Raw genomic sequence first — 20,407 nt, 5'->3', positions numbered from 1 at the left:
AACATTTAAAATAAATTTAAACAGGGTGGGGATTCATAGTCCCACTTATCAGCCTCCTCTACCCCCACAGTGGTCTTATAAGCCCCTGCAGTATCCTGGGGCCCAGTGGAGTGTGACCTGAGAGCCGTTCGTTTGGTGTAGCCGAAAGAACACGGAATGAAAGTCACAAGACATGGGTTTGTAAATTGACCCACCGCTTCACCTTCTTGGGTTTGTTTCTTTGCCTGTGAAGTGCCTGTCTTCAGATTGAATGTCTTAAAGATTGAATGAGATTTCAAGTATCAGTGTACATTGTAAACTCACTGCTTTGCTGTTGTCAAACATTCTGGTTAATACAAGGTTAACTCTTGCTGAATTCCTGGCTGTAGAAAACAGAGACTACGATAAGACTGAAAATATATAAAATCTACTCTGGAGTGATTTGGTGAGAACTTTTCCAGAAAGCCAGAGAGAGCTTAGAAAGTAGATTAGTAGGTCTCCACATCTTTTTGAGCCAGATAGAACCTTAATAAACTTGATCTCCCAGACGTACTCCAACCTTTCTCAGCCCTACTTTCAGAGAACAGCTTCCCACCCATGGAATTGTTTGTGGGGTCCCTCTAAAGTTGAGGCAATATTGCTTGGATGCTGTAATCATTTCCTGTTCCTCTTCCACATGATCTTTACATGCACTTCTGATTCTGACCCCCCAACCTTGCCCACACCCTTTGCAGAGAAAACCTAAACTTCTCAGCGTCACATTCAAGACCCTTCAGAATCTCACCCCAATCCAACCTGACCTCACCTCCCACTGTCTGCTACTGTATACCCAGCCTTCCCAAGTACCTGATCATTACTTAGGGAAGTAGGCAAGGCTTTCAAATGCCTCAGCTTTGGACATGATTATGGCTGTGTGTCAGTCTGGTTATGCTTACTCTGGGGTCTCGGCCCTTTTCTCGCTGCTTGTAAAGGTGACCTCGGAGCAGAGGTTAGTGGAAACATTAAGGACTTCGAGAACAGAAAGAAAACAGGGGAGGTTACGTTTGGCTGAGTTACACCTTGCCAGCCTCAGTTTCCCTTGTGGTCCTTTCTAGATCTCCCACTCAGCCTGCACCTAGCATATCACCCCAACCTTCGTTCATCATGTTGTAACTTTGTGTGCTTCGTTCATCATGTTGTAACTGTGTGTAACTTTCCTCACTGGACTGCTACCCTGGGAGGGAAAACACAGTGTTTAATTCTTCTCTGACTCCCAGTAGAGAACCTGGCGCAGTGAGGGAATATCAGGGGGTCTCACCTTCACATAGTCATATTCACAAAGGTAGGAGGACTCCAAGTTGAAGTGCATGAAGTAAAGCTTGATCCGAAATCCCTCTGGGACAGTGATATTCCAAGTCACCTCTGAATCACTCGGATAGGAGTCTGGATAGCCAGGTGACTGGATCTGACCAAACATATTGTTAAGCTCCACGGTGTGGGCCGAAGCTTTCAACAAGGAGAGGCACAGAGCATGACAGAGAAGGAGCCACCTGAAAGACATGAATGGATCTACTTACGTTCATGGACACAGGTCCTCACCACTTAACTAAGTCCGCAGCCAGGAGACCACATTGTTGGCAGATCTCTGCCGCTGACGTGTTGTGGGTACTCCTCCCTGCTCTGGGCTTGCCTACCCAGTCTATTCGACAGGGAGATGGTAACTCCATGATTCCTAAGGTTTCTTCTAGCTGTGCTCTTCTGAAGGTTTGTTAACAGTATCCAGCTCTCCTAGAAAGTCCCCTAGTCGCGACTCTGACACGTATCATGTTACTGTTGAAAACTTAAGTTTCATGATTAGGTAAAAGTGGATGTCCTTCCTTCAACTCAGCTTCATTTAAGGATCTTGGACTCTGGATTCAGTTTTGTCAAAAGTGAGTAACAGTGACGTGGTAATGTTGGGAGGAGACTTATGCTCCAGGATGGGATCTTGCAGGACCTCGAACAGATTCGACAAAATCGGTCAAGGTACGCAAAGTTTGGAATTAAGAAAGAGTAAGCAAAACATGTTCCCCCCTTGGGTAAGTGTTCTGATGAAAGGATCAAAACCCTGCAACTTATTTCCAGCTGTAGGAATCAGAGATAACGGACTGTTAAAAAAAATTGCTTCGGGGGCAAGGAAAACCCAGTAAAACTCACAGAACACACCCCAAGTGGCGGAGGCAATGGCGAGGCAGAATGTCCACGGCTAGTCAAAACCCGAATGGTCAATATGCACCACAGCAGGCCTCTAATAGATTGTTCCTCTGCAAGACCTGAGGACCTTGAGCTCAAACACCCCACACCCGGCTCATGAACGTCTTGCCTAAGTCCTCTTTATTCTGCTTCATACGTCAGGTCATCCGCTTCTCTTCCGTCAATTACGTTACACGTTCTTATCTGGCCTATTGTTATTGCACCCTAAGTAATCTCCCTGTCCCCCACTTGATACCATTCAGCCCTTTGCTGCTGAAGTTGATTTTCCAAAACACACATGACCATGCGGCTTCACTGTGGCTGTGGGATCAGGCCTCTGTCCCTGGGATCGTGGACGAGCCCGTTCTGATCTAGGGCTGATCTGCGGGTCCAGCCTCAGCTCGGGGCCAGCTGTGCCCTGACATGTCATTCTGAAAGCATGCCATGCCTGTCCACGCCTCGGCCCCCTTGCGCGTACCATCCCCATTCTTCGTCTGCTTGTCTTATTTATCTTCCACCACCCAGCTCACAGCTTCCCAGGCTATGGTGCGCTCATCACACCTCCAGATCCCACAGCTCCCCGTACATGCTTCCTTTCTGCCTGCATCACCCTGGGCTGCTTCAGATGCAGCCCCTGGAGCGACGGATATTTGGGTTCAAATCCCAACTCTTCTACTCACTGGCTGTGAAATACCAGATAAGTCTCTCTGAGCCCCAGTTTCCTCATCTGTTACGTGGGGAGTATGATCTCTAATTATAGGACTCCCATGAGCATTAGAGATGATGTATATAAAGGACCTAGTATACAGCCTGGTATAAAATAGGTGATGGGCGAATAAAATGAATGAATGAATGAATGGATGGATGGATGGATGGATGAAAGTGTGCCCGAGTCTTCTACAGCCGAAGTCAATACTGGGAAATTATACCAGCATCTTTGGATGACAGTAATCCCGCTTTATCTACGACCTCATTTTTTGTGGTTTCAGTTACCCCTGGTCAGACCCAGTTCAGAAGCAAGATGATCCTCCTTCTGACATATTGTCCAAAGGTCAGCAATAACCTAATGCTACATCACAGTGCCTACATCATTTTCCTCATTTCATCTCATCACATAGGCATTTTATCATCTCTGTATCCTAAGAAGGATGAGTACAGTACAGTTAAGATATTTTGAGAAAGACTTATATCGGGGCGCCTGGGTGACTCAGTTGGTTGGGCGTCCAGCTTCAGCTCAGGTCATGATCTCACGGCTTGTGAGTTCGAGCCCTGCAGCGGGCTCCGTGCTGGCAGCTCGGAGCCTGGAGCCTGCTCCGGATTCTGTCTCCCTCTCTCTCTGCTCCTCCCCTGTTCACTCTCTCTCTCTCTCTCTCTCTCAAAAATTAATAAACATTAAAAAAATTTTAAAGATACTTTGAGAAAGAGAGACCACATGCAGGTGATTTTATTGCAGTATATTATAAGTGTTCTATTTTATTATTAGTTACTATTGTTAATCTCTTCTTGTGTCTAATTTTTAAAGTTTATTTATTTTGAGAAAGAGAGAGAGAGAGAGAGAGAGAGAGAGAGAGAACAGGAGAGGAGCAGGGAGAGAGAAATCCAAGCAGACTCCGCATTGTCAGCACAGAGCTGGACTAGGTGATGGAACTCACGAACTGTGAAGTCAGGACCTGAGCTGAAATCAAGAGTCGATCGCTTAACTGACTGAACCATCCAGGGCCCCTCTTACTGTGCCCAATTTATAAATTAAACCTGATCCTAGGTATGTATATAGAGGAAATACATTGTATTTCCTAGCAGGGTTCCCTGCTATCTGTGGTTTCAGGTATCCCCTGAGGGTCTAGGAACCTATCCTCCAGGCATAAACAGGTACTATTGTAATGATTCCATCATTGCTAATCAGAAAGTTGTTTCTACCAACTCTCCCTCCACAGCACACAGATGCATATATACACATATATGAATTTTTGAAGATGTAACACAAGATAACTGTAAATATAGATTATCTAGCCGTCTCAATATTGTATTTACATAAAAGGTAAATAGGTAAATGCAAAAGGCCTAGAAGGATATTAACAGGATATTAACAGTGGTTATCTCTAAAATGGGAATACAAATATTTTAAATGTCATCTTTGTGTATATGAAATGTTCACACTTGTCAGGAAGGACCCTGTACTGTTTTTTCTTTCTTTTTAAAAAAATTTTTTTAATGTTTATTTATGTTTGAGAGACAGAGAGAGACAGAGTGTGAGTGGGGGAGCTGTCAGCACAAGCCCCATGCAGGGCTCGAACCCACGAACTGTGAGATCGTGACCTGAGCGAAGTCGGACGCTTAACCGACTGAGCCACCCAGGCGCCCCGCTGTACTGTTTTTTCAAGAAAAAGAAAATAATGAAGTTATTTAAATTTTTTCCAAGGTCCCTACAATAGTAACATGTAAGATTTCAACAAAGGAAACAAAATGTTTTAATCCAGTTGCCAGTGTCAATATTTTCTAAAAACCAATCTAGGAGGGAGGGCCTCCAAGGCAGACAGAAGGGAAGGCCTAAGTCCAAGCTCTCCAGTGCACTCACAGGAAAGAGGAGTCCAGAAACTCTATCTTTCAGGCCCCAGGCAGCCCCACATTCAAGCGAGGAAACGTACCGATGCTACCAGGGTGGGGAGTTCTGGTTCAGTTCCGCCTGGGGAGGGGAGGGCCCTGGTCTTGGGTCAGAAGAGCTAGATTCAAGTCCAGCCTTTGACTTGATTTCTCTGCCCCATCTTGGGGAAGCCAGGTAATGCCTCGGTTTCCTCATCCAGTAAGTGGTGATAATGACTTCCCTTAGGGCTGCTATCAGAGTAAAGGAGGATTAGAAAGTGCTTTGTTAGCCGTCCAGCCCTCAGCAAATGTTAGTGATAATTACTCCCATCATGCTGCTTCCCGAAAAGCAGCGGTTAGGAAAGAGCTTTGGCTCCCAAGCTGGACTTTCCTGCAATAGCGACACCCAGATTATGCAAGGCTGAAAGGTCAACTTTCTCCATGCCTGCTTTTTGCAGACCGCATGGAGGAGACTCGGAGCCTCCTAATGCTGGTTTTGTCAAGAGTTGACGGCTGACAGCCCCATTCAGCCTCAAAGGCCCACATGTGGTAGGTAACCAGCCAGTGTGGGAGGAAGGCCTGCAAAGCTTTCTGTTCTATTTTGTTTGCATCTCAAGACAGTTTCAAACATAGGAAACAAATACCTCCTTGCACATAATGGGCTTGAGCATATGCTTGCTTGCTTTAGGGGCTGCTGATGGAAGAATACAAGTGGCCGCTTTTGTTTCCCGTGACACTCTCTGAATGTTTTTTGCTTCTTACACACCAGGCACTGGCTGTACAATTCCCCACACCTGCGACCTATTCTTGAGCTAATCAAAAAGTTTAGCTACATTTGCTTGAGATGTCAAACATAATACATAAAGCTGGGACTTGACGGACCCCCCTGCACGAGGAGGCTCTCCGGAGTGCACAAAATGCCTATGTGTGTGTGTGTGTGTCAATGATCGCGGAAGAAATAGCACTTTCTATCCTCTTCATTCCCTCCCCTCACTTCAACCTACACTGCACCAAAACTTTTTTAAGTAGAAGAGTTGAAAGCCACTGTATAGATAGATCCCTTGGACAATGCCCTTATTTGACGGATGATGAAAAGGATATCCCAAGAAGTGGTACGTAATGCCCAACAGCAGATGGTGAATTAGCTTCCACAGAAGAAGGGAATCACAAAAGCTAACAGAGGAACCTGCTGGGTCCATGCCCATATCATGCCCAGGCATTTGGCCAAAGCAATTAATCCTGTGAAAAATAATTAAAACACTCATGGCTTTACGTAGAAATTAAAAAAAAAAAAAGATACTAATAACAAAGCCCCTCCCCAACAAATTCTAGTTTAATTGGTCTGGAGTGAGGTCTGGTCATCGGCCCTTTTGAAAGCATCACAGATGATCCTAATGTACAGCTAGAATCAAGAGCTCTTGGTATAGGATAATACACTTGGTTGAGAGTCTGGTGGAATGTAGCAGAAAAAAATCTTGGACTGGGAGTCCAAAGACCCAAGTATGAGTCGGAGCCTTTTCAAGATCATCAGGGTGGCCTCGGGCAAGTTGCTTAACTGCTTTTATCCCCACTTCTCCGTGAATCCTCATCTCATCTAAAATCTGAAGACCAGATGAGACAGGCCTATGAAAGTGCTTCTCAAACTCTGAAGTGCTGTGTCCCCGAGAGGCAAGACCCTTTGGAGACTTCTAGCAGAGCACGTCTCCACTGGTCGCCAACTGAATTCTGTTCAGCTACTATTTTTTGAATGCCTAATAGGAAACAGACATTATGCTAGGGGCTGGGCACACTAAGATAAACAGACCTAGAGCCTATACCTTAAGGAGCATTCAGTCTTGGACGAGGAGATAGATAATTGAGCGGTGAAATATTACAAAGACGAAAAGAGATGTAGCTCCCAGGAACAGAGACCGCGCAAAGGACAGGATGCTTATGTTGGGGATGTTGGCCAGGGCAGAGGACATCATGTTTGAGCTGTGGCTTGAACAGTCGGGTGCTTCAGGTGGAAAATAAGGAGACAGGTTCTGCACTAAGGGATGATACAGGACTGTAAATCAGCCTGTATGTTGGCATGCTGGGGCATTGGCCGGTACAGCAGGATTTGAATAGTGACACATCAGTCAAATTGTCACTCCACGTAGATGAACAGAAATCCTATCTTTTTGCAGGATAAAGGAAAACGAAGTTCGATGGGAAGCTTAACGCTACAATGGATTTTAAAAGAACAGATCGAATGAATCGTAAACACCTGATTATTTCTCTGAACCACAGGTAATCTGAGCCCAAAGAGTTAACACAGTCTGAAGCCCCCCAGTGGCCCCAGACCCAGAAAAGTTGCTAGGTGACTTTGCAGAAGAGAAACAAATAGAAACTCTTTTTCCAATTGAGAAGAAAATCAATGGGAAAAGAGGTGCTCGGGGACTTAACACATCTGCAGGGTGTTTTTCTTTTTCTGTCTTTTTCCCCCTGTATTTTTAACAGCATTAACACTTAGAAATAGTAAAAATAATTGCACTGGCTGGGTTTTGAGACTCGCAGAGGAAAAAAACTTAGAAGAAATGCCTGGTAAGAAGGATCAAGTAACTCTTAAGTATAAGCTGAGGAATAGGAAATCTTGAAGAGTTTAAAAACAATGAGAATTTAGAGTCCTAGATTTAGAACGCCAAAGACTCCTTTTTTTTTTTCTTTTCTTTTCTTTTCTTTTCTTTTTTTTTTTTAATTTGTGGTATCCCTTTAAGAGCCATTCGGTGCAATTCATAGCCTGATTCATGCCACCAGCTGCCTCTGATTTCAGTGCGAAACGCAGAAATTTATAAGGAACTGTAAAATGGGGACAGGTTTTTCGTCTTCTAAATTGAGGTTTTGACTGGCAAACTTCTGAAGGTTTAAGAAACCACAGAGCTGAGCTGTGGGAAGCTGGTTTCTTTTCCGGTCCGAACAAATAAACACACAAACACATACCTAACTCACAAAGTGTTGGAAGAGATAAATCAGTGCTCTTTGCAGAGGAGGACAACAAAAAAATCAGCCTTGCGGGCACCGGAGGAAAGTCACATCTGCCAGCAGACAGCACCCTGTGCTGGCAGAGGGGGAAACTGAGCTTCGGCAGTGTCCCGGCAGGATTTGCACAAAGTCTCCTGTTTCGAGCTGGGGTGTCCCCGCCGTCCCAGGGCAGCGCCCAGCCCGCATCTCCCTTCTCAAAGCCCCAAGGATTGACAAGAACCCCCTGCAACACCCCCAGGACACCCAGGTGAGTCTGCCTAGAGACAAGGTCAAACTCTCCCGGGCTGCTTGACACCTGGTTCCTGAAAGGGCACCCGTGCCCACTCCTGCCCTGGCACTCACCTCATTTTCCAGCCTTGGGTGCTCCTAGCTGCCTGGCCTTGGTCCCCCCGGTCTGACTTTCCTGTGAGCTTGTCCCCGGTGTGGTGTCAGCGATGCCTTATCTTTGTTCTGAGGTCCCTGTGTGTCTCTGGAATTGGCTGGCATTCTCCATTCAGGTCACGCCTTCCCCTGCCTGCAACAGATCCCCTCTCCCCCTCTCTCCCTCTGCCTTTTCCTCTCTCTCCTCTCTGTCTCTCCCTCTCTCTCTCTCTCTCTCTCTCCCTCCTCTCTCTCCCTCCTCTCTCTCCCTCTCTCCTCTGACTCGCACTTACACACACTCATAGGAACCTGACAGAACAGAATCTGTCTTCTTCCTGAAAAGATCTGCTCTCCCAGTTCCTTCCTTTATCCTGTGTGGCTGGCCCCAGCTCTTCAGAGAAAATAACTGGGAAGCTCAAAAAGGTATTTGTATCTGTGTGTGTGTGTGTGTGTGTGTGTGTGTGTGTGTGTGAGAGAGAGAGAGAGACAGAGAGAGAGAGAGAGAGAGAGAGAGAGAGAGAATGTGTGTGTGTGTGTGTGTGTGTGTGTGTGTGTGTGTGTGTGAACGGTGGAGAGGGACAAAGTCTAATTTCTCTTTAGTCTCCCCTGCCAGATGGCTATAGTTTTCTGCTCGTCTTCAGGACACCGGCAAAAAGACACCAGTGAAGCAGAAACAACCCACTAAGAAGGCAATTCTGACATCTACACTAGGAAAGAAAAAAGGTCCAAATCCCAAAGCCTCAGACAGCCTGCAAACAGCAACAGATTTTCCTGCGAACAGAGCCACTGGCCAGGAATGGGAGGGAGCCCCAAGTCCTACAGTTGGCTAGTGGTTCTCCTCCACTTAAAAGCAAAACTTGTGCTGTTTACCAGCTCAGAGTGTGCGGAGATCTAATTCAGCCCAGTGCGGGTCCACAAACAGCAGGAGAGCCCGCACCCTATGGGTATAGAAACACCTGGGCCTGTGTACCAGCCTATACCCTGAGATTGTGGAGAAATGCAGCACCAGATCTAAGTCGAGCCGAATCATAAGACAGTTACTTCCCCACGACAATGACAACCGATACTCAATATGGAGAGAGACGTCTGGGCGTGAAAAATAGATTTTGCGGAGAAGCTTTTCTGTGTTAGGCACAGCGCTAAGCATAAGCATGGTCTCAAGTACTCCCGAGGATTTGTAAGGGTCACCCTATTGTACTCATTTTACAGATGAGAAAACTGAGGCTCAGAGAGAGTCTACACCTTGCCAAGATCATCCAGCTCTTTTTTACTCCTCTGCTACTACCGCCAAGAGTTGACATTTGTTGAGCCCTCTGTGTCGGGGACTGTTCTAGTAATGTGTTAATTTCCTTCAATCATTTTTACATCTCGTAGAGTTGGGTAGTAGGCTTAGCCCCGTTTTACAGATGAGGAAAGCGCCCAGAGAGATTAAGTAGTATACCCAAGATCACACAGTTAGAAAGCGACAGGGGACAAATTTGAGACCTTACCCACGGTCTGGCACTGCTCCTCACTCATATATTATAATGTGTCTGGCATTTCAAATACAGCATCCACAGGGAAGCTCGACTCGAGGCATTCTGGAAAGAGCAGTAGGCTCGGAGTCCGAAGTTAGCTGTAATCTTTCCTTTCTGTGCGAGCTGACTGTGCACCGTTGGGCCCAATACTTTATTAACATCTCTGATCCTGCTTTGCGTCGGGGAAAGGAGGCTTGCTATGAGGCTTCAGGGTGATTATGTTTGTGGAAGTGCTTTGCTAGCTGCCCGGTGGTGTGTATCTGAGAGAGGGCCCCCCCGCCCAGTCTAACCCAGGTCACGGACACAGGTACTCTCCACGCTTGGGTACTGCTGCCTTGGCAGATTTGGGGGAACAGGGGTTTGAATCCCCCCCCCCCCCCCAGAATTCTTCTTGCCTCCGTTTTCTCTCCAGTTTCTCTATTTTAACACTTTCAAATGTCAGTCTTGCCAGGCCTGGCATTAGTGAGAGGCTGTGGTCGATAATGTGGGTGCAAATATATGAGATGAGAGAATATGTTTGAACTCAGGCACTGTTTTAGCAAAATGTTGCTTTCTGTTTCAGGCAGGGTAGGGGAAAAAAAAAACGTTTAAGAGTCCCATTAAGAAGCCTCATAGGCTCCTCAGACATCAAATAACTCTCGCAAAACAACATTTTAATGATTTAAGTGTAAATGAATCAGAAACACATGGATTGCATTTCTCTTGGAATACCCCAGGGTTTTTAAACCGAAGGAGAAAGAACTTGGCTCAAAGCACAGTGTGCTATGCAGAGGGCCCTGCCCGTCACAGACATTCCCTCTATTCATGTGGCAGCAGGACTGGCCCTCTCCTAATTTAGGGCACATACAGGAATATGCAATCATTTGTTCTGGGCACAGAGGGAAGAGCTTGGGAGAGAAAGCCATCAGCGTCTCCTTGTAAGTGTCATAGAGCACTTGAGCTTCCCAGAATAATTTCCTGGCCAGATTTTTTCAAGGCTGCCAATGTTCAATGGGAGGCATTTGAAATACGTTCTAAGCCAAAGTTCTGCCAATAGACAGCAGATCTGATATGTGTTTCCCTGGGAGTTCGCCAAGGCTCAGATGGAATCTGCGTGAAAACAGGAACTGTGTGTGGCTGGCTCAGTGAATGATCTGGGTGAGATTCAGGGAAGTTTCCCATTAGACTAGAAGACATTGGTGATGTTGTCCTGACCTTTTGATGAAAAAAAAAAAAACTCTCTGAAGTATCATTAACAGACCATGAGAAGTAGGAGGAACACAAGGGAGATTGGTCTGGGAGTAGACTCGGTGTCAGTAGGCTAACTTGTACGTGACCTTGGGCAGCGACTTTCCCGGCTGGGGGGAGGGAGGGGAGGGTCATCTGTTTGCCCCACTATAAACTCAGGGATTGGACCCCGCTGAGATGATGGAACACATATGAATGTGGATGCGAGAACTGTGGAATAACCCTGCAGTGAAGGTAGTTGCGGGGGTTGCTCTCATGACCTACGAAGAGAGTCGAGTCTCGAGCGGCCAACTCATCTCGACACTTGGTTTATCTGCGATCATCGCACATGACATTGCTCAGGATTCCGTCGTGGGTCTTCAGAAAAATAATTTTTAAGAAGATTCACCTAGGTTTTTAAAAGTTTGACAAAAGGCTTAAAATATACATCCAAGCAACTAACACTACCTCATTTAGAATCCTAAAATGTAGAACAACAGAGGTGGGCTCAACAGCCCCAGGTTAGAGTGCAAGACAGGGGTCAGAAATACAGCACTAAGAGGGTAAATGTGACAGCATTCCTACCACTAGGACCGGGCTTGGTTTATATGTTGTACCGAGTATTTATTATATACGACTCCTGAGCCGAGACTTTCTGGAATCCCATGAATGTGCTAGAAAATGTCAAGTATTTGGGCAATGGGATTTTGTTGGCAAAGTCGGAAATCCAGGCTTCCTATAGAATATCTAAGAAACTGGTAAATAGCCCCAAGGATGGCACCTTATAATTATATTTTGGGTTATACAATACATTGACTATGTTGAAAGCCATTGCTTCAGAGCCTATCATATTTTCAGAATAATATGGGGGGGGGGAATTAAAGAAATACCAGTCCCTAAACTTCATCCCAGGAGATTCAAATTCAGTGAATTTGGGGTGGAGAGCCTGAATCTCTAATTTTAAAAGCTCTCCTAGGGGCACCTGGGTGGCTCAGTCGGTTCAGCGGTTGAGCGGCCGACTTCAGCTCAGGTCATGATCTCATGGTTCGTGGGCCCAAGCCCACATGGGGCTCGCTGCTGTCAGCGCAGAGCCTGCTTTGGATTATCTGTCCCCCTCTCTCTCTGCCCCTCCCCGGCTCGTGTTCTCTCTCAACAATAAATTAAAAAAAAACATTAAAAAATAAAAGTCGTCATGGCATGTTTTTGCCTATCTGGGTACATACACCATAATGGTACATCTTATCATTGATGGCATTTTATTTTAGCTTTTACTTATCTATATATATTTTTTAACAATTGTAAATATTTATGCACCCAACATGGGAGGACCCAAACATAAAGCAACTATTAACATAGAAGAAGAAATTGATGACAATACAATATTGGTAGGGGACTTAAAGACCCTACTTACAACAATGGACGGATCATCCAAACAGAAGTTGATGGCATTTTAGATTTGATGAAGTATCCTTAGCATGTGCCAGATGCTTCCATATACATTATTACATGTAGTAGTCACATATTTTTACAGAGGAAGACACTGAGGCTCAGAGAGACCATGCCAGTAAGAGGACAACCGACATGTGGAGTCTAGGCCCCCTGACCCCGGATCCAGGACTCTTTCCCTTCATCTGCAGCTCCCGATCCTGCCTGTGGACTTTGAACACCCATGAGCCATGCTATCACGTGTCTGCAAGAGTTCAGGGAAGGCAAAAAGCGTATCTGTTGAAAAAGAAACTATTAGGCTCTGTTATGAGCTGAAGTATGTCCTTCCTAAATTCGTACGTTGAAGCCCTAACCCCCAGGACCTCGGAATGCGACAATTTGGAGATAGAGACTTGAAGAGGTGATTAAGCTCAAATGGGACCGTTGCGGGGGGGGGGGGGGCGGGGGGGCGATCTTACCGGTAACTGGCGTCCTTATGATAAGAGGAGATTAGGACACAGACACCACAGAGGAAAAGACCACGTGAGGACACAGTGAGGAAGTGGCTATCTGCAAGCCAAGGAGAGGTGCCTCAAAAGAACACCTCGAGCTTTCACTGGAAAACACCTGCCCACACCTCGGCTTTGAAGTGCTGGTCTCCAAAACTATAAGGAAATAAATTTATGCTGTTTAAGCCACCAAATATGTGGTACTTTGTCACGGCAGCCCTAGCCCATGTTCTCTTACACAAGGGTCTCGAAAAGCAGGAAGCACATGCCAGCAGGGTGTCAGGCCGATTTCAGATGCCACGGACATGGGATTCTAAAGTGCCGGGGAAGCCGATATTCTGTTTGGTAGATAATAAGAGAAACCTCGACTAATGTTCAAACAGAAGTTATTTTCCTCACATAGCAAGAAGTGAGGAGGGACATAGGTCTGGGGCAGCTGCTGGGCATTGTTTTCTTTCTTTTTTGCTCTGCCAGCCTTAGGATATGGGCTTTTAGTCTCATGCTTGCCACCTCATGGTCACAAAAAGGCTGCTGTAACTCTACATGTCACGTCCACATTCTAAACAGAAAAAAAGGAAGAAGAGGGAAAGGGAATTGGTGGACTTCTCCTTATGTCCCACAGGCCAGAGTTGGGTCACATGGCCACCACTAACTGCAAGGGATGCTGCAAGTCCAATTCTTAGTTTTACAGCTTACATAGCCGAGACAGGCAGCAAGGAAGACAGGGGTTGGAAACGGAAATTGCATGAGTCAACCTTCGGTGTCTGTCACCACCATATGCCAAGAAAGTCCTGCCTTCTTCATTTCCCTTTCACTCCTGATAGTATTGAGAAGAAAGTCTGAGGGTGATGCCATTATGCCATAAATGCTAATTACCCTTTTATCAAGGACAGGCGGGTCCCAAATTCATAGTCTTGCAGAGGCCATATTATTCTTCTAGAGTTTAGCAATGTTTTATTCATTATTTTTATTTTTATATTTAGAGTAGCAACATACTTTCACATATATGGATTTCAGTTAAAAAAGAAAACAAGTGTGGAGTAGATTTAAATACAAATATAAAATAAATAACGATAAACATGTTTTCATGTATATGAAAAAAATTATAAATGTGGCCCAATATTGGAAGCATTGCTCTAGAGGGAGGACACAATAGAAGCAGCCTGGCATGGCCTATGAGTCAGGATGCTGAGAACAGAGGTCACATTCTGCCCTAACCCACTGAGAAGTCTTGAGCTTTTTGTCTGTCCTCCTTAGGCTTTGGATTTCTAATTCGCAACGAGGATGTTGGATTAGCTGTCTTGTTTTCGTTTTTGTTTTATTTTTCTTAAAGGGTATCCTTTCTCGAACACTTTAAGATCGCTTTGTTTCAGTGTGTGGAACCATACCCGATGCATTACTATCCATACTGGACTAATGTTTTAGATCTCAAAGTGGCTTTACAAAGAGGGTGTACTCTGGGATATAACAGAAGAAAGTATGTTCGAGAAGAAAGCTTTCCTCTTGAAAATAACCATTAAAGGGCATGCCTTATTATCGGCATTTTACGTGTATGATTAATAATATTGAGGTGACGTAACAGAGGCCTAGAGAGAGAAATGTGTTGTCCAGGGTCACACTGAAATTAGGTGGTGAGCTGAGATATGAGTCAGAGTTTCCTACTCCAGTGCTCTTTTATGTTAGGTGGTAGGCCACTCTATTTGAAACTGAGTACTTTAAAAAGAAACTTGCTTGTTTTTCGGAAGACCCCAAATGACCCTTGCCTGGCCAGCACAGCCGGCTCTCTATTGCACAGTTTTATTGAACAAAGAGGTAGGCTGAGGTGTTTGGACCTCCCTTTAAGAGCAAAATCTTCATGCCTCATCAGTTGCCAGTAGGCTTATAGATTCTAGAATCTACTTTGGGCTCTGTATCAGAGAGGATACCCTCCCCTTTTCCCACCTCTCAGCCCAACCTGATTCCCACCTCCTTCCTTATTCTTTAGGCTGGAGTCTAAGTTTATGAGCGGGCGGTGGAAATGAGTTAACTGGTCACACACATCAGCTTCTCTTGCTTCCTGCCTTCTTTTATTCAGGGGAAAAAACCCAAAACTAGAAACTAGCCTTCTTTAGGTCTTCTGGCTCTCTCTTTATTCTTCTTTCTCTGTGCTCCTTGCCAAAGAGGGATAAGGGGAGGATGTTAGGATTTAAACTCTGGCAGGGGGTGGGCGTGCTCTACTGAAACTTCTGACTCAAGGAAGCCCTGTCATCTAGCCCAGCTTTACTGGAGGGCTCAAGTCTGTGGAACCAGGAACTAGCCTCATCGGTAACACAGGGTACCTGGTTTTCTGCTTGATGACCTTGCAGGAGGACAGGTGACGTTTCAGGAATGATCCTGGGATTCTTAAGTGGTTGAGACATACACCATCTGTTTGGGCAGAGATCTTGCCCCTCCCAAATTCATTTGTTGAAGTCCCAACCCCCAATATCTCAGAATAGGATAACATTTAAAGATACGGCCTTTATTTATTTATTTATTAAAAAAAAAATTTTAACGTTTATTTATTTTTGAGACAGAGAGAGAGCATGAACAGGGGAGGGGCAGAGAGAGAGGGAGACACAGAATCCGAAGGAGGCTCCAGGCTCTGAGCTGTCAGCACAGAGCCTGACGCGGGGCTCGAACCCACGAACTGCAAGATCATGACCTGAGCCGAAGTCGGACACGTAACCAACTGAGCCACCCAGGCGCCCCTAAAGATATGGCCTTTAAAAGGTAATTAAAGTTGGGGCACCTGGGTGGCTCAGTTGGCTAAGCATCTGGCTCTTGATTTTGGCTCCGGTCATGATCCCAGGGTGGGGAGATCAAGCCCCGTGTTGAGCTCCAATGCTGAGTGTGGAGCCTGCTTAAGATTCTTTCTCTCCTTCTGCCCCTCCCCCCTGCTTGTGCTCACTCTCTCTCTCTCTCTCTTTCCCTCGAATTAAAAGAAAAAGGTAATTAAAGTTAAAAAAAGTGCTGTTGGGTGGTCCCTAATCCAGCATGGCTGGTGTCCTTTTAAGAAACGGAGATTAGGACACAGATGACACCTAGGGACAACCATGTGAGGACACAGTAAAAAGGTAACCATCTGCGAGCCGAGGAGAGAGGTCTCAAAAGAACCCAAACCTGCCAACGCATTGATCTTAGACTTCCAGCCTCCAGAACTGTGAGAAAATACATTTCTGCTGTGTAAGTAACCCAGTCTGTGGTATTTTGTTATGGAAGTCCTAGGAAACCAACAAGCCCTCCCAACCTCCCTTATCCTTGCTCACCTAAGTCCATTTTATATCAACAGTAGTTTCTATTCACTCATTATGTCTTCCCTCTCCCAGAGGTTCCCCAGATGCTAAGACCACAGGGACCAAGCAGATCCAACCACAGGACAGAGTTGTTTAGACCATAAGAAGCAAATGGACAGTTGGGGTAAGACCGTGGGGTGCGGTTGGGGGCAGACTCGGATCATGGATGAGTCAGGGTCCTTACTTCCCTAACTCTCTACTGCTATTTCATGACTATTACTTTTCCACCCTCCTTCCAAATTCCCCTGCCCTTCTATTACTCTGGCAAACTGCTCATCCCTGTTACTGCCACCTTCCAATCTCTTGTTCCCATCCTTTGCTCCTTTCTTTAAGAACGTAGGCGTGTGGCACCATTGCTTACCTTTCCTTCCGCGTTCCTCCTGACATCCTGAGTGACCCTAGGCCTTCATCCTTTAACATCCTCATCCTCAATGATGACTTCTTCCACTTGACCCTAACCACCTACTACATCCATAGTCACATCCATCTCTGAAGTCCTCAGCTCATAACAAACGCCCCATTTTCTGACCACCGTGTCCTATCTTTCTAGGTCGTTTGCTCCTTCCATCACCCTGCAGATTGCAGTAACAGTAGACTTCAATCTCATCAAGACATACTGTTCTTTGACACCACTCTATTTTCAGTCTATCAGGTCCTCCTGCCTTTACATCTTTTCTGAATCCCACAACCAATCGCCAGCATTCTTTTGCAGATGATTCTGTTCTTTTTTTAAAATTTTTTTAAACATTTATTTATTTTTGAGACAGAGAGAGAGCATGAACAGGGGAGGGTCAGAGAAAGAGGGAGACACAGAATCTGAAACAGGCTCCAGGCTCTGAGCTGTCAGCACAGAGCCCGACGCGGGGCTTGAACCCACGGACCGCGAGATCATGACCTGAGCCGAAGTCGGACGCTTAACCGACTGAGCCACCCAGGCGACCCCAGATGATTCTATTCTTTCTCTCCCTGTTTTCTCAGCTCTCCTCTTGCTTCAGAGGAATCATTGTTTATCTTCCTAGTGAATCATTACGAATCTAATGAAAGCTAGATCTCCTGTCTGGAATACCCCCCATAAAGCCCCATAGTTCCATCCCTCGGCTCCTTCAACTCTTTCTAAAAGTGTCACCTTCTTAGTGATACCCTTCCTGACCGCTCTATTCTATCGCTTGTATTTCGACCCACACTCACAACCCCCAGACCTGGTTTCAGTTTTTTTCATGACACTGATCACCAGCTAAGAGACAATTTATTTTAATTATTATTTGTTTGTTGCTCCCTTCCCATCCCATTGGAATAGCATAATCTCCAGGTGGACAAGTAGTTTTGTATTTTTTGTTTACTGCTCTGTTTCCAATTCCAGGCCAGTGCCTTTGATTTGTACTTAGTAGGACCTTAATAAACATTTGTGGAATGGTCTTTCCTCCCAGGGAAAAATTTAAATATGCACACACTCTTAAAACTTAGCATACAGTGTCTGGGTCTTGATGGCCTTTCTGAGGCCCTGAAACTCAGAAGCTTAGTGTTAACCCTTCTTCCTGAATATTTCTAATGCACTTCATGACTACAATTTTAAATGCTGTTGTATACTGATTACTTACAAATCTATTTCTGTAGCCTATTATCTCCCCACAGTTCCTCGCCCACCGATCAAGTGTCTGTTCACACCTCCATCTGAGGTTTCTACTGGGCAGAGGCTACTATCTTTCCATTCTCAGTTTGCTCATTCTCCTGCACCACCTATGTTAGTGAACCACCATTAGCTCAGAAACTCACGCCAGATATTTGAAAGTCAGCTCCGATGTATTTTTTTCCTTTCTCCTCATGTGCCATTAATCAATAAGTCCCATTATTTGCATGTAAGTCTCTTGCAAATCCAGCATCCCCACCGCAACTGCACTAGTGGAAGGCTTCATTAATTCACACTGGCTTGTCTCAATAACCTCCTAATTGGTTTTTCTCTCTACAGCACCATTCTAAAAAAAAAAAAAAAAAAAAAAAAAAAAAAAAAAAAAAAAAAAAAAAATCTCATTAATTCTCTCCTTTGTTAAACCTTTTCCTAAACGCCCTCCTTTGCTTAAAGAGTCAAATAAGAGTGTCTCAAAATAACATTTGAACCCTGAAGCCTCATGTTGACATGAGATGGAAATAGTCTGCAGTGTTGAGACAGCATGTGGAGGGCAGCTGCACTGGCAAGTCCGCTGGGTCCACAGCACACTTTGCATGAGTGAGAAAAAAAACAAAACAAAACTGTTGTATAAAGCCACAGAGCTTTTGGTTTTTGTTCGTTTCTGCAGATAATCTAGCCTAGCCCAACTCACTCGATACTCTTACATCGAATTGCTCTTTTCACTTCTATATTCTTCCCCTCACTTAGGCACACACACTTTAATGTCTAGAACTGGGACCAAACTCGTAGTTTATTCCAGGTTCCATCACGCTCTTTCATGCGTGCATGAACTTATATACTTGGTTCTCTTGGTCTTTACTGCTATTTTCTTCCTCATTTTCTTGTAGAACGTTCTCTAATTTATCCCTTGAAATCTTGTGTAAATGTCAGCTTTTCTGGGAGATCTTCTCTGATCACCCAGCGGAGAAGTAAATACTACCTTTGTTCCTTATACATACTTTAAATTATTGCATGTGTTACATTATAAAAGTGGTCAGCAAAGTCATGGTGATATGGCAGCTGAATAGAATGAGTACACGTCAGCTAATGAAGGGTTGGTGGGTTCAGAAGGGTGGGCTATATCACCTGGACATCAAGAGAAATGGAAATTTCCAATTTCTGTACCCAATCCATAGAAATACTAAGAAAGACTAGAAATGAGAGAAATAAAGGAACGGCTGCACTCAGAAGCAAGAAAAGGAAAGATCTGTGGATGAGAAAGTCTGTACAAGGAGGTCTGTAGATGAGAATTTGTAGCAGTGATCCGGGGAACCCATCCTGACCATGGGAACTCATCCTGTGGGAACCCATCCTGACCATGTGGAAAGCCATCAAGGTCCCATGGGGAAGCTGGATTCTGACAAGGCTGTATCATGAAGTCACTTGTTAAGAAATAGAAACCACCAACACAGAAAGGGCACCAAACAAGCATCAACAGATATATTTTTTTTAAGATTGTATATGGAAAAAGGATCATAAATTCAATAAGAGAAGAATGTTGTGTAAGGAAATAGGGTTAACAGAAATGTAAGAGCAGCATTTTTTTTTTAACATTTATTTATTTTTGAGACAGAGAGAGACAGAGCATGAACAGGGGAGGGTCAGAGAGAGAGGGAGACACAGAATATGAAACAGGCTCCAAGCTGTCAGCACAGAGCCCGATGTGGGGCTCGAACTCACGGACTGAGAGATCGTGACCTGAGCCGAAGTCGGACGCCCAACCGACTGAGCCACCCAGGCGCCCCAAGAGCAGCATTTTAAAATAAGCTATCTCTGGAGTGCTAAAGGAGGGTGCATCATCTATGAAACAAGAAGAGGAGAAAGAAAAAAGAATAGATTGAAACACAAAAGGAAGTAATTGGATAATCGGTGAAATTAAACCAATAATTTTGTATTTATTAAATATAATTATGTTAAGTACATGTATTAAAATTAAAAATAAAATGCAGTACTAATATGATGGCTGAATGGTCACAAGTGAAGAATTAATTAATGATCTGAAGAATCCAGCTGAGGAATTTCCCCAGAGAAAGAGATCAGAAGTATGGAAAAGTAAAGGGAGTATAGAATCAGAAGATCCTATGTGTGGCTAGTGGAATTTTCATTAAAAATGGAATAAAGAGAAGGGAAAGGAAGAAATCTCTGAAGAAATATTGGTCTCATGGGGCTCCTGGGTGGCTCAGTTGGTTGAGCACCTGACTTCGGCTCAGGTCATGATCTCTCAGTCTGTGAGTTCAAGCCCCGCGTCAGGCTCTGTGCTGACAGCTCAGAGCCTGGAGCCTGCTTCGGATTCTGTGTCTCCTTCTCTCTCTGCCCCCACTCCTCCACTCTTTGTCTCTGCCTCTGTCTCTCTCTCTCAAAAATAAATAAACATTTTAAAAGAAAGAAAGAAAGAAACATTGGTCTCAGTTTTCCCAGAATTGAGACAAAACCATGAATCTCAGACCGAAAGGATCTACCGAGCCTCATGTGAGATACATACATAAAATTATACATCGATTCCTTGCTGTGAAATTTCAGTATATCAGAGGTAGAGTTAAAACCTTAAAAATTACCAAAAAGAAATAATGAAAACCAGATTAATATCCAGATTTTCTGCCAGCCACCTGGAAACGAGAGGGAAGGAAAAATATCTTA

At 44.8% G+C, this 20,407-nt stretch overlaps 1 protein-coding gene and 1 long non-coding RNA gene across 7 annotated transcripts in view; one reads left to right on the top strand and one right to left on the bottom strand.

Moving 5' to 3' along the window:
* MASP1 (MBL associated serine protease 1) overlaps positions 1-8,251 on the bottom strand; it is a 63,388-nt gene extending 55,137 nt beyond the window's left edge. For 4 of the 6 annotated variants that reach the window (XM_011286032.4, XM_019839998.3, XM_003991806.5 and 1 more), the window contains exons 1-2: positions 8,116-8,251; positions 1,277-1,508 (exon numbers count right to left, since the gene is read on the bottom strand). In XM_011286032.4, the coding sequence (XP_011284334.2) occupies positions 1,277-1,508; positions 8,116-8,120 (237 nt within the window). In that variant the 5' untranslated portion in view covers positions 8,121-8,251. Of the gene's footprint in view, positions 1-1,276; positions 1,509-8,115 lie in introns of those variants that run through there. The other 2 variants (XM_019839999.3, XM_019839997.2) reach the window with 2 other exon arrangements.
* LOC109503528 lies at positions 1,504-16,928 on the top strand. The gene is made up of 7 exons (XR_002162558.2): positions 1,504-3,241; positions 5,229-5,319; positions 6,939-7,041; positions 7,777-8,020; positions 8,439-8,556; positions 8,747-12,702; positions 16,138-16,928. It is a non-coding gene; the product is annotated as an uncharacterized LOC109503528 (long non-coding RNA).
* The last annotated feature ends 3,479 nt before the right edge of the window (positions 16,929-20,407 follow it).

The sequence above is a fragment of the Felis catus genome, chromosome C2 (assembly GCF_018350175.1).
Source record: "Felis catus isolate Fca126 chromosome C2, F.catus_Fca126_mat1.0, whole genome shotgun sequence".
Taxonomy (NCBI): Eukaryota; Metazoa; Chordata; class Mammalia; order Carnivora; family Felidae; genus Felis; species Felis catus.
This window is presented reverse-complemented; position numbering and strand designations above follow the sequence as displayed.